A 13,289-nucleotide genomic window follows, 5' to 3' on the forward strand; every position below is an offset into this window, starting at 1 on the left:
GTTTTAAAGATGTTTTGTTTTAATATGTTTTAAAGATGTTTTGTTTTAATATGTTTTAAAGATGTTTTGTTTTAATATGTTTTAAAGATGTTTTGTTTTAATATGTTTTAAAGATGTTTTGTTTTAATATGTTTTAAAGATGTTTTGTTTTAATATGTTTTAAAGATGTTTTGTTTTAATATGTTTTAAAGATGTTTTGTTTTAATATGTTTTAAAGATGTTTTGTTTTAATATGTTTTAAAGTCTGTGTTTATGATGTTTTAGAGTGCTTTTTCTGTTTTGTTTGCTGCCCTGGACTCCTTCTGGGAGGAACGGTGGGATACAAATAAAATAAATAAATAAATGTGAGAATGGGATGTGTGTGGATGGGGGTGAAATGTGTAGGTGGATGGGAGCATGTGAATGGGGTGTGACTGTATGCAGATTTGTTCCTGCCCTTCACTGGCATGTGGCCCCTGGTACTTTACCCAAGAGCGAAAGGGGCCCTCGAGCTGAAAAGGTCTCCCACTTCTGACCAAGAGGAACATTCTGGTTCTTGAGCAGAATATTCTGTTCTTGGATAAAGGAACTTCAAAATGGAAATTCCAGTATGAAACTATGTATCAAGAAATTTGATTCTATCACCTGTGGCCTGAATAACACGCTGTTATCCAAATACAGGTGTTAATTAGCTTACCAATGCCAGGATGTTTGTGTTATCATCAACACTGCTCTGGGAAGAGTCACTACAACTATTTTGCATACATTTAAGCTTTAACACAATGGTCACAGACTATTCTTACATCTTATTTCCTTATGACCTCGCTGTTCACACTCTGCTCCACCCCAAACCATGTGTATAACCCCTGGCAACTTAGGATAGCATTCTATACATCTGACCAAGTAGCGTCTACTCCATGAAAGCTTATGCCATAATAAGTTTGTTAGTTTTTAAGGTATCACAAGACCCAATTGTTCTTGCTGAGAAACACTGCTGTTCCTCTGGAAATTAGAGCTCAGAATAACACTTTATTAATAAATCACTCTGCCAGTGATTACGGTCAGAAGAAAATCTTACTGCAAAACAAGTACAAAAAAAGCATGCTACAGTAGTCTATATTAGGGTTGCCAGGTTCCTGGCCTGAGACTGATCCTGTATCTTTAGGAGAAGAGAAAGTCAGCCAAGTGCAGGTGTTCTTGCAACACTGTAATGAGAAAAACCACAAGGTGGAATTCTCCCTTCCCCCTGCACAACTTTTAAAGATACATAACACCTCTTGGTTGCCAGGCCCGGCCTCCAAGAGGTCTTCTGTATCTTTAAAAGTTGTGCAGGGGGAAGGGAGAATTCCACCTTGTGGTTTTTCTCATTATAGTGTTGCAAGAACACCTGCACTTGGCTGACTTTCTCTTCTCCTAAAGATACAGGATCAGTCTCAGGCCTAGTCTATATATACTTACTTCAATGTCTGTGTGGCCAAGTTTAAGGCATTATATAAAGATGGCTCTCCTAGGCAAGTCATATCTACAGCTTTTTTCAGCGCAGCTGTGTGTTTTCTCGGATTCCCTATGAGAAAAAAAAACATCATTATCATAGATGAATCTGAAAACCTCTGAAGTAAAAAACACACACCAACATTTTTCTGACATCAAACATGGTTTGTATTAGCACAAAGTAAGAAAAATACAAAGGAAGTTTACTGAGGCACTTTCATAAAATATCAGTCCATGGGGTTGTATTCAACTAAGTCCTAAAAGTAGGCCCATTGAAATTGAAGAACCTATATTACTCATGTCTATTAATTTTAATGGATCTACTCTGAGTATGACTAGAACTGAATACCACCCATGGTTTGGCATTACAATTAGACCAAGCCTATATCAAGAATGCTCAAGGCCTCAGGCATCACAAACTCATTTTTTATCATCTCATTATCTCATCATTAATACTGATGAAAATCTCAAAACAAATATGTTCCATGCATTCCTCCTTTGCCCCAGGAGAGTCCTCTGTCTATCCAACCAAGTTGCCTCCCTCCCTCATGTCCTGCGTCATCTTTGTCCAGTGCCCATTAGGCCCAAGAAGTAGGGCCTGCAACAAAATGTTGCTGTGTGGAATGATCCTGTTCAATGTTCCAGCCAGCCAGCCAGCCCCTTCTCCAGGAGGCCATTCCGTTCCCTACCCATGTCTTCTTTTCCAGCTGATTGTCAACATTCTGTTATTGAATGCGCTAAGTCTTTACTAGATTATTTGGAAAAGGGTCCTTTGGTGTGACCTTATTTTTAAAAGCACTGTTTGTATGTTTATGCAAATAAAAAGTTGATTCAATGCTTTTTTAAAATATTTATTTAAATGTTGAAAGTTAAAAACCTACTTTGAATAGGGTTGGATTTATGATGTCACATGTGCCAGCCAACCAGCACTGGACACAACTAGCTTCTGCTGCAAACTTGCAAAACCAGTCTCCCCCTCCCCAAGCTCAATTCTATCCTAGAGAAAACCTTTGTTTGAACAGTGCACAGTGAACGAGTTTCCAGAGTAGCCTTTGAGTAATGTTTATTTGTACACAGCCTAAGGGGGAAACATTATGGGAAACATTCCTACTGCCCTCCAACAACTCTCCTTACATTGTCAATGCATTTTTATTTGCATTTTTAAAGTTCGTTGTGGGACAAAATCAAATATCTGTACTATTTTATCAGAAAAAAAAGGTTGAATGAGGCAGAAATATAGAAGAGATGATCCATATTTTTAAAAAATGACATGACAGTTATAATCTCTATTTAGTACAAAACAAATATAGGTTTCATACCTGAAAGCTCTGTCAGTTTTTCAGCTCTTTTACCCTTAGTCACAATAATGCCAACCTGCAAGAAAGATGTCTGCCATTATAAGATTCTCAGGCGATGAAGTCTCATAAGATTTAGAGCTCAATAACGTACAGTGGTGGCACCAAAAAAACCAGAATCACGTGCAAGACTTCTAGTGCCAGAAAAAAAGACACTTCACTGGGCTTCTTGAGAGGGGGAAAGGAACAAAGGCCACCAAGCGCTAGCATCACTTCCCAGCAAAAGATGTAGTGAGCAATATTACAGGAAATATTGAAAAGTACATGGGGCAGAGCTGGACAGTTTTATCTCCATCTGCCTTTGTATTCTGGAGGCCACTGTTATTTCTGCTACTCCATGACAACTACAAGAAAGACTGAGCAACAGCTATTAATATGACATTTGTGAGAAAATGTTTATGAAATCTTTGGTAGTTATAGAATTAGTTCTATTACATTTAGAGGTGTTTTTATTCCATAATCATGTTGCAGAAACAAAAGGTTTGATGTTGCAAATTTCAGAATCTTGACAGTCTCTGATTTACTTGTGTTCTTTTTTTTAAGTCAGTTTCTAGCTAGCCTAGGTGGATGCAAAGATAGGCTTGTCAGTAGCTGATGTCTGATGAAGTCAGAAGCCTAGGAGGGGAAGGGTAACAGGCAGAGTTCCAACAGTCAGGGGCTTCAGTGCCCTCTGTAATTTCTTGAAGCTAACAGAAACAAAATAAATTGTGCAAAATTAGCAAATACATCCACATTTATATAGGTTGCAGAACCAAGCCCTATTTAGGCATTATAAATCACTTGATTACAATCACATGGAGTGGAAGAGTGAGGCCACCCCTATCAGCCTGATCCCAAGTCCCTGCTGATCCCCAGCTCCCAGTGCCTATGTACTGGAGTAAGGTGTAAGGAGGGGAGCTCTGTATGTGCATGCTGCCCTCTCATGTGGAACCCTGATCACACGGAGTTCCATCTCATGGGAGGAGCCTGTGTGCATACACCAGGTTCCCCTCTTCAGATTTTCGCCAATATATGGATGACAAGGGTGAGGCCAGCAGATATTGCCCCCCTCTCCACATATTGTCATCACATCATGCCAAAACAATGCTTTAGTCTTTATCGATGGAGACATCCTGGTGCAGCATTTTGGTTATTTAAATTTTATTTTAGTGCTAATTATTGCCTTTACTTTTATTTTGTCTTTTAGAAACTTTTTTTCCAACCCACCAATGTGATAGCATTCATACTTGACGGTTCATTATCTGCAGCAACCAACAGTTTCTGGGAATCTCCTGTTTCCACCACAGTGTACATACCTGACTAATAGGATTTTGGTCAAAATATTCCTCAACAAAATATTCCAATAACTACAGAAAGAGAAATATTGTTAGAACAATTAATACCAAAGTGTTATTTCACACTGCACAGCTTTATTAACAGCTTTTGGAACTATTCATAAAATGAGATTTTTAAAAAACTTAGCAACTGTTATTTAAAAAGTATGTATAAGAAGTACTAGCAAAAACCACAAAGTTGTAGTAAGCACTGTTATTTCAGGAATGAATTTAAGGTTAATCTAAACATTCTGTTTAGGAGAATTATCACGGTACAAGAGTTGTTCCCACTAGCCTGTGATCCAAAAGCTTATTTGCAAAAAGTTAATTTCCCAGTTCTACACAGTTTCCCAGTTCTATACTTAACAAAAAGCAGCTACGGCACTTAATGACAGTAACTCTCATTGAGTTTAATGGGACTTACTTCTGAATGCTTAGATTTGCCCTGTAAGGTTACAATCCCAAGCACTTTTTCTGGAAATAAAGTCGCAACAAATTCCATGGATCTACTGAGTAGGCATGCTCAGATCAAGCTGCACATTAGTTCACTCAAGCATCAGCTAATGGAAATGCATAATAATGCAGCTACTTTCATGTAAAGTAAAACCTTAACAGTTTCTGCTTTCACAGAAGGGAGATCAATGGGGGGTGATATATTACATTTGTATCCTTTGCCTACATTGTCCACCCAAACCCATTTTATCCTGAGAACAACTCTGCAAGGTGCATTAGACTCAGGAATTATGACTAGCCTATGTTCATCCAGCAAGCTTCAGAGCTGAGCAAGGGCCTGAACCTGGGTTGTCCTAATGGGATATTCTATCCAATACAGTGGTTTGAGCTAAGAGAAATGCAAATAACGTTCTCAAAAATAAATACCTTTAAGGTACAAGTTAGCCTGTTAGGTTTTAAATCTTGGTCTTCCATTGTTCTTGATCCATCTACCACTACATACAGGTGACGCATCTATGTCAGAATTTTGAAAAAGACAAAACCTTTTTATGGAATTAAAACCATTTATAATATTTAGAAAATAGCATTAAATATTAGGCCAATATGGCACATACCTTCTCAAAAGTAACCTAAGAATCACAAAGGCTGAATAGTGTGGTATTGGCTCTCTTTTGCTTTCATTCCTCCTTTCAGAGTTATAGAAAAAATCTGAAACCTCAAATCTATGCACACTTGTTTCTGAGTAATCCAAATTGAAATCCATGGAACCTACTGTAGGGTAAACCTACACAACTGCAAGCTGCATGTTTTTCTTTTTGTGCTGGTTCTGGACTTTTGTGTTTTTTTGATGACAATATTTGCTTTTATAGGGTTTACGGGGCTTTTAAGTAGGGCATAGTACAATGAGCCAAGGAACCAGCAACCCTTTACCATACTGCATACTTCTCATTCACTCCCTGAAACCCATCTCCTCCCTCAGTCCTGGACATTCCTGACATGCTATACATTTGTTGTGGTTTTAATGTTTTTAATGTTTCAGTTCAGATACGTACATTACATCCCACCTCCAAATTGGTCAACCATCAAAGCATGGGTGTAATCATAAAAAGTACACAGGGCTGTATCGAACAAAGTTGTCCTGTAAGCTTCAGAACTTCCACCTGAACAAAGGGCCTTTCTCTCCCTCAGAACAGATGAGGGGGGGCACAGGGAGAAGGAGTCCCATTACATAGGCAGAAGCCCTTGTGCCAAATGGGATGGCTTCACTGGATACAACCCAGAGTTTTTCATTTGCAGTTGTGTCTCTAAGGATATTGATCTGTTATAATTTTCACATTTTTATGATACATGTATTCTTTTTAAGATTGTTGTTAGCCAACTTGGGTTCAGCAAGAAGAGTGAAGTGTAATAAATAAATATTTTAAATCCTATGAATTGTATGTCATCAAGAGAACTTATGTTATGGGACAACTAACATATATAAATTATAAATAAATGTCTCAAATATTAAATTTGCACACATCATAAAATATCATTCAAGTAGAACTGTTCCTTCATTTTAGTCCTTGACTGGGAAATCCAGCATTTTTCTATAACAACCCAAAACCAACTCTGAAAGCAGCAATCACAACCCCATAGTGTTTACTGAAAGCAAGAAAGGGAGGGTAAGATTTGTTTAGACTTCATTTGCTATAAACTGACTCCCTCCAACTTTTTTTTCAAAAAAATTGAAAGACTGTTTCCATTTTCTAAATGAATGCTTTTTTAAAAAAGAAAAAGAAAAAAGTGCATATTTATTCACGATTTTATAACGAAAGGGTAAAACAAAGGATAATGGAAAAGGATACATAAGAAGACAAAATTAAATCATACAATAACATCAAAAAGAAAAATAAGCATATTCAATGAAGCATTAATGTATCATTACATTACACAATACAAGATTATAATTATACATGTGTGTGTACACATCTGTATAGATGTTTCATCACACATTCCAATACAACAGACTAATCAACTCAGAAATCCTGTAAAACTATAATACAACTATATAAAATGTAAGAGAATACTTAATCCAACATGTCTCTCTATAAAGAAGCATGGGTTGTAGGGGATGCCTAATCATGCTCTCTGTTGGCAACAAATTGTATAAAATGAAACCATTTTTTATAAAGCTTGTCTTTGTTCCTTCTTTTTATTTGTTCGGTCAGCTTTAGCATTAATACAATTGTCTAAATTTGGTTACACCATTCCTCTGCCAAAGTGCAAGTGGTGCACTTCCAATTTCAGGTGATGACAATGAAAGCCACAATGAACAAAGAAATTAGTAAGTCCTTAAAGAGGACTATACTGGTGTCCTCAGTAAAAATTGATAAAAGAACCATAAGAGGATCTGGGGAAGGGTTTATCCAGTGATAACTTTTATTTCATGAAATACTTGATTCCAAAATTCTTCAATTATTGGGCACGTTCACCACATATAATATGTACCTGCCTCCCCACACCCTCTCCACACAAGTTGGGTTGTTACCTCAAGTAATCCTACTCAGGGTGTGGGGAATTGGGTACCATTGGTTTATCAACTTCAATGAATTTTCCTTCAATTTAGCATAATTTGTTCCAATTAATAGAATCTATTCCGTGTTTGTGTCATGCTCCCATAGCTGTTTCAAGTTGTCTACATGACAAGACGTTATTGTAATGCTCTGAGAGGAGGCCTTTGTCTGAGAATGTATGTTGTTCAACAAAATGTTCAAATGATGTCAGCAGTCTGGTGGCCTGTTTTTTCACTGAAGGGTTGGAAAGAAAATGCTGAATTTGGTATAAATGTATCCATGTATGCAACATGTTTTTCAAGTTTTCTTGTAGTGTGATTAGGTGAGTGGTGGGATAGAGATTCCTAATGGTGTAAAGACCCTGTGATTCCCATTCTTTAAATTATCCAAGTGATAGAAAAGAGGATGATTTAGGTTAGGTGTTAGAGGGGATGAAGTGGGGGGACAAAGTCTCCTCTTCTAGGTTTTCCATATTGCCAAACTGGCCAGCAAGAATAGATTGTCAAGTAAATGCAGATCTTGGAAGGTGAATGATAGTGCCCTAATCCTAGTTTCCCATACCTTTGGGTATTCCATAATAATTCAAGAATTCTGTCTCCGTGTATAATGCGGATTAAAAATTTTATATGCACAGCATCACGGTATAGTTTTAGATTAAGTATGCCCATTTTCCCCAATATTGTTTCTTTATACAAGACAGTGTGTCTTAGTTGTGGTTTTTTCCTCCCTCCATTTTTTTAAGTTAGTGTTGTTGAGTGTTAGAGGGCTGGTCTGAAAAAAATAAAAGTTTTGATAATATGATCTTATTGATTGAGCCAATGCACTCCAGCCATGTTAATGGCATATTTGTCCAGTCATGCATCATTTTTTTTAATATCATTTAACAAAGGATTAGAGTTAAGTTCCTCTGTTCTGTTTAAATTCTTTGGAATCATTACACCTAAGTATTGGAGGGTTGCAAGGTATATTTTCAATTTCATTTAATGTATTTTTTGTTGTGAATTTGGGGCCAAATTTAAACACATTTCTTACTTGGTAAAAATTAATTTGTAGTCCAGTCAATTCACCATATTACTTTATGATTTCAATTAGTTTGGGGATAGCCTGTTCTAGGTTACTATAATAGTGACGTTATCTGCAAAGAAAAAAAAATGATGGCTTTGTTTTTTACCTGAATTCCTTTAACGTGGGCTCTATTTGTAATGCACTGGCTAGGGGTTCCATTGCCAGGACAAAAAGGTAAACTAATGCTTTTTGTTTATCAAATTATGAAAGACAAGAGCTGCCTTTTGTTTAGGGTGACTTCAGATGAATTCTGTGCACTTGGCTGCCTTGTTTTGTCATGTAATTTGAAGTTTGTGACCAAAAAAATGGTGAGGGTCCTCCACTGACCTGTTTGCAAGGAGGTCAAATGTCATCTACACTGGCCTGAACAGATTATAGTTTTATATCACTGCAACCTTTGTAGAAGGTGTGCATGGTGTATAGAGTGTTTTTTCCCTTACAATGCTAGAACCCAGACACATCCAATGAAGCTGAGCGGTGGGAGATTCAGGAAGGATGAAGGAAGTACTTTTTCACACAGCATATTTTTAAGCTATGGAATTAGTTAGTTCAAGATGCAGTGATGGCCACCAATTTGGGCAGTTTTAAAAGGGTGTTAGCCTTGTCCTCCATGAATCTATTTATGGATAATGGTCATGATGGCTATAGGCTATCTCCAGGATCAGTTGCTGGGACACATGACCAATAGACGGCTATTGTACTCCTCTCGTTCATGTAGATTTTCCATAGGCATCTGACTGGCCACTGTGAGAACAGAATGCTGCACAAATATATGCCTTTTGATCTGATCCAGCAGGTCTCTTCTTATGTTCTGTGATGGGACAGCTGAGCCCTAACACAGCCATCTTGCAGAAAGCTAAATAAAATCCAAGCAAAAAAAGGTGACCAACAATGCTCTTAGCAGTCATCTGAACTAGCCCTATTTCATATACAATTTCACAACAAAATACATTTCAAAGCCAAATAGAAAAAAACAGAGCCTACCATCCCAAGTCGAACTTGTCCATGATGCTCAAAGATTCTGCAAAGTAAGAAATCATTGTATTAATTGCTAATTGTTATAGCACTTAATGTCCAAAGGTCAACATATACAGTGTATTCTCACATATGCAAAGTTAATGGATCAAATTTACTTCCTTAATGCAAATTGGAAGCAAAGTTAAGATAAAGATGTGGGTGATATCCAGTGAAGTGCTTCCACTAATGCAAGGAGGTTTGGCTGTACAATGGAACTTCCACTCTCCTGCATGACCCTTAAATCTGTTCTGGGGGTTCTCTTAATCCCTGGAGCAGATTTGGGGAGGGCACAGGAACATACGTGGATAGGAGAAGGAGAAGAAGTTCCATTATGCAATCAGAAATCCTTGTGAAACAGAAGCACTTTATTGGATACCACCCATGTTAACCAAAAATCTGGAAAGTAACATTGGATTTGAGATAAAGTCAACTGATGTAATCCATAAGAGTTAAGAATAAATATTTGGCTTTAACCAATTTGCATTATTAAACACATTTCAGGTCCATATGTTGGCCTATAAACTTAAAAATCATGTGTTATTTACATCAGAAATATGAACACACATAGCACTTCTAAACATTCCTCCAAATACATATCTAATAATGCAATCCTATATGTGTTTACTCTGATCCTAGTTCAAATCCATACTCAGCCATGAAGCTCACTGGGTTGTTTTGGACCAGTTACTATGTCAGCCTAGCCTATTTCACAGGTTTGTTGTGAGGATAAAAGGCAAAAACATATACGCTGCTTTGCGTTCAGTGATGGAAAAGTGAGATACAAATGCAACAGATAAGAGTTTCCAGGTTAGTATGCATAGCATTGCCATCTAAAATACGTATTTTTTACAGGATATAAATATCCTTAGGTCACTACCATGATTTGCTACCATTTTTTACAAACTACTATAACAGCCTATTTGATACAAAGTTTTAAAATGATGCTATAAAGATGGATGTCAGAAACATATTGTTCACCATAAAACTTCATACAAGGAATGGATTAAATATTCTGTGCCTAAGTGGAATAAAGCTGGATTTGAATTTAAACTGGAAACTTATAAAATTACAGTAAAATGTAACCTATACTAAAGTGTCATTCATACTGCATTCACTTGCCAGTTTACATTGTGCAGCTTAGTGATTACCGTTTTCTTTTGGCCTTAAAGAGAATATCCTCTATAGTTGCTTTCAATGATCCAGATTCATCTTCTTTAAGAACTTCCCTGAGAGCACCCAAAAAAGAAAAAAAAAATATTACAAATGCATCCAACAGAAGACTACAATCCTTAAATGAAAACAAAAATTATAAAAGCAAGCTTACCATGTTCTTTCATAACCCCCTTCCCATCGTTTGGTTCTTTCTGGTTCGTCATCCATTTCTCTGTGCCCAAGTCTCCCTAATTTAGATGTTAATAAAGACAATTATTACATTTGAATTTAAAACTACATTTCAAGACATTATGGTAAAATTATGTCTCAGTGTATGTTGTGATCTGAAAGCTGAACCTATGAATGGCTACATCTTACTGAATTCAACTATTATTTCCTTAAAAGTATATATGTGCTAAACAAAGCAATCAAATGTAGTTGACAGGGGCAGCCCTTATGAAATCACATCAGCCTCTGTGGTCTTCAAGACTTGCAGAGACTACAAAGTTCCATTAGATATTAGCAAAAGAGAGGTATTTTATAGGAAGTGATTTACAACATCCTTATTCAGCTGCCTCAGCACATATCTCTATTTGTTTGTTTATCTTTGGGATACCAGGTGGGCAAACTTCTGGATACAAAGAAATACACTAGATGTTTTAATCACTAGCTTCAAGCCTCTCTCCCCTTTCCTTCTGCAGCTTAGGAAATTTTACTGATTTTGACAAGCATTTCGCTGCAAATGAATTGACTTGGAGTAATGAGTACATACCTTATGCACTTTTCAACCCTTACCCAAAAGCCTTTTTTTTAAAAAGACTCACATGAAAATAAAGAAACGCATAATTAGGATCTTTGTACCATGGCTTGTTAAAAGCTAAAGATGAAGAGAAATTACAACCAAGCTTTGTCGGGAGACCCCACACACAGACACACACTTCCAACACCGAAAACTAAGGTCACTACCACACATCACAACTTCAGACTCTCTAAAATCCCAACAGCCGAAGACAAACGAGTATGACTACCACGTCAACTACAAACACGGATGAGGTTGTAAGAAAACTCCTACGACGTCTCTTGATTATTAACTGTCTCAACTGAGGAGGAGAAGGAGGAACAGAAACTACCGAATACCTAAGATCAGTTCCACAGAAGCTTCAGAACCCCTCTAGGAAAACCGTCTCTCTGGTTATAGGTGCCACACTTTAAACATTCCAGTCGCAGCGCTAATATTGAGAAAAATAGTTCCGCGGTGCAAAGAGTTTGTGTTATGGTGAAGAAAGATCAGAAAGAAAGAAAAATACTAGGGTGACACCACAGACATAGAAAGTATTTTACTATCTCTATGGGTAACACAAAGCCTCAGCTTCTGATAGAAATTTAAAAACATGTTTGACGATACCTTTTAAAGGGGTAGCCGTGTTAGCCTGCGTTGCAGGAGGATCAGAGTTCTGTGGCACTTTAAAGACTAACCCTAGTCTGCAATCGTTTATGCCATAATAAGTTTATTTATTTACCACAAAACTCTGTTGTTTATAATCTGTTATGTTTATATAGTGGAGTTGCTGCTCTACACTTTGGAATCTCTTTGCTGAACACCGTATTATCCTTTTACATTGCAAGTTGGAAAAGAAAACAAGGTGGATCGAAAGTGATTATGATAGCGCGTTATTTTAATCCTTTCCCCCCCTGTCTCATAAGCCATACACAGCCTGAGCTGATGCTGCTCTTTTGTAAAATGGGAAGTGCTGGAAAGGGAAACTTAAGACATGGGTTTGTGCAACAGCCTAAAGAGCAGAGTTTGTTTTAGGGTTCCCAGGTCAGAAGCATCCCAAAACCTGAGATTTTAGGGGCGGGCCCAAGTGATGTCATGGGACAGGCCCGAGTGATGTCATTAAGCACGATACATTAAGCATCAATCACAGTTGCTTGGAGCATACAATTAAAAAAAAATTGACTGGAAATTAAGCTAGACATTTTAGCTAAAAGATGGAGCCTGGGTAGGGAATATTTAATCTAGCCTACTTGCTTTCGGCAAGAAGGGTTTAAGTGCCTTCAGGCCAGACCAGTCACCAGAAGGCCACTGTAGGAAGAAAGGAGCCTAGTGTTGTGGAGATGTTAGATGGGAGCATTTGGGAGTAAAGATGGATGCCCCTGAAGGCTGCAATTCTAAACACACTTACTAAGGGACTAAGCCCCCATAGAACTCAACAGGACTTACTTCTGAGTAGATGTAGTTTGGATTGTGCTGTTGGTAAAGCTTGACTAGGGATCCTCTGCAAAGACATCCATATCCAAGCAGGGTTGGCAACCCCCTGCCTGGAATGCCCTGCCCTTATCTTTTAATGTGGCTGCTCCAAACTTCTTTACAGATTTGACCCTTCACTTCAGAAAGAGGTCTGAGAAATGAGTAAGAGTAAGAAGATTCTCTACCCTTTCTGTCTGCATAGATGCCCTCATCCTTCCACTGCGCCCAGCAGAAGCTCTGGGCCAGGCTGGACGCAGTGGCATCTCATAGAGGACACCCTCCCCTTTCATGGGGTGTATGATTTTTCCTGGACCAGAGCAGATTTTGGGGTGGGCACCCCCAATTACTTATTTTTCCTGTATGTCTTGTTCTGCTTTGATTTTGTATAGATGCCCTCTTCTGTCCCCTGCGCCCAGCAGAAGCTCTGGGCCAGGTGGGACGCTGTGGCATCTCGTAGAGGACACCCTCCCCTTTCCTGGGGTATATGATTTGTGCTGTCATAGAGCAGATTTTGGGGTGGGTACTCCCAGTTACTTATTTTTTTCTATGTGCTTTTGTCCATTTTGATTTTGCATTGATGCACCCGTGCGTGCCCGGTGCCCAGCAGAAGCTCTGGGCCAGACGGGATGCACTGGCATCTCGTAGAGGACACCCTCCC

The 13,289-nt window shown here is 38.1% G+C and overlaps 1 protein-coding gene across 7 annotated transcripts in view; it reads right to left on the reverse strand.

Annotated features, from left to right (window-relative positions):
• GTF2H2 (general transcription factor IIH subunit 2) overlaps nt 1-12,015 on the reverse strand; it is a 34,736-nt gene extending 22,721 nt beyond the window's left edge. The window contains exons 1-8 of one of the 7 annotated variants that reach the window (XM_061621417.1): nt 11,786-12,015; nt 10,553-10,628; nt 10,377-10,454; nt 9,196-9,232; nt 5,018-5,104; nt 4,121-4,171; nt 2,790-2,844; nt 1,438-1,543 (exon numbers count right to left, since the gene is read on the reverse strand). In XM_061621417.1, coding sequence (XP_061477401.1) covers nt 1,438-1,543; nt 2,790-2,844; nt 4,121-4,171; nt 5,018-5,104; nt 9,196-9,232; nt 10,377-10,454; nt 10,553-10,608 — 470 coding nt within the window. In that variant the 5' untranslated portion in view covers nt 10,609-10,628; nt 11,786-12,015. The other 6 variants (XM_061621388.1, XM_061621420.1, XM_061621397.1 and 3 more) reach the window with 6 other exon arrangements.
• Between the last annotated feature and the right edge of the window lie 1,274 nt (nt 12,016-13,289).

The sequence above is a fragment of the Rhineura floridana genome, chromosome 1 (genome assembly GCF_030035675.1).
Source record: "Rhineura floridana isolate rRhiFlo1 chromosome 1, rRhiFlo1.hap2, whole genome shotgun sequence".
Classification (NCBI taxonomy): domain Eukaryota; kingdom Metazoa; phylum Chordata; class Lepidosauria; order Squamata; family Rhineuridae; genus Rhineura; species Rhineura floridana.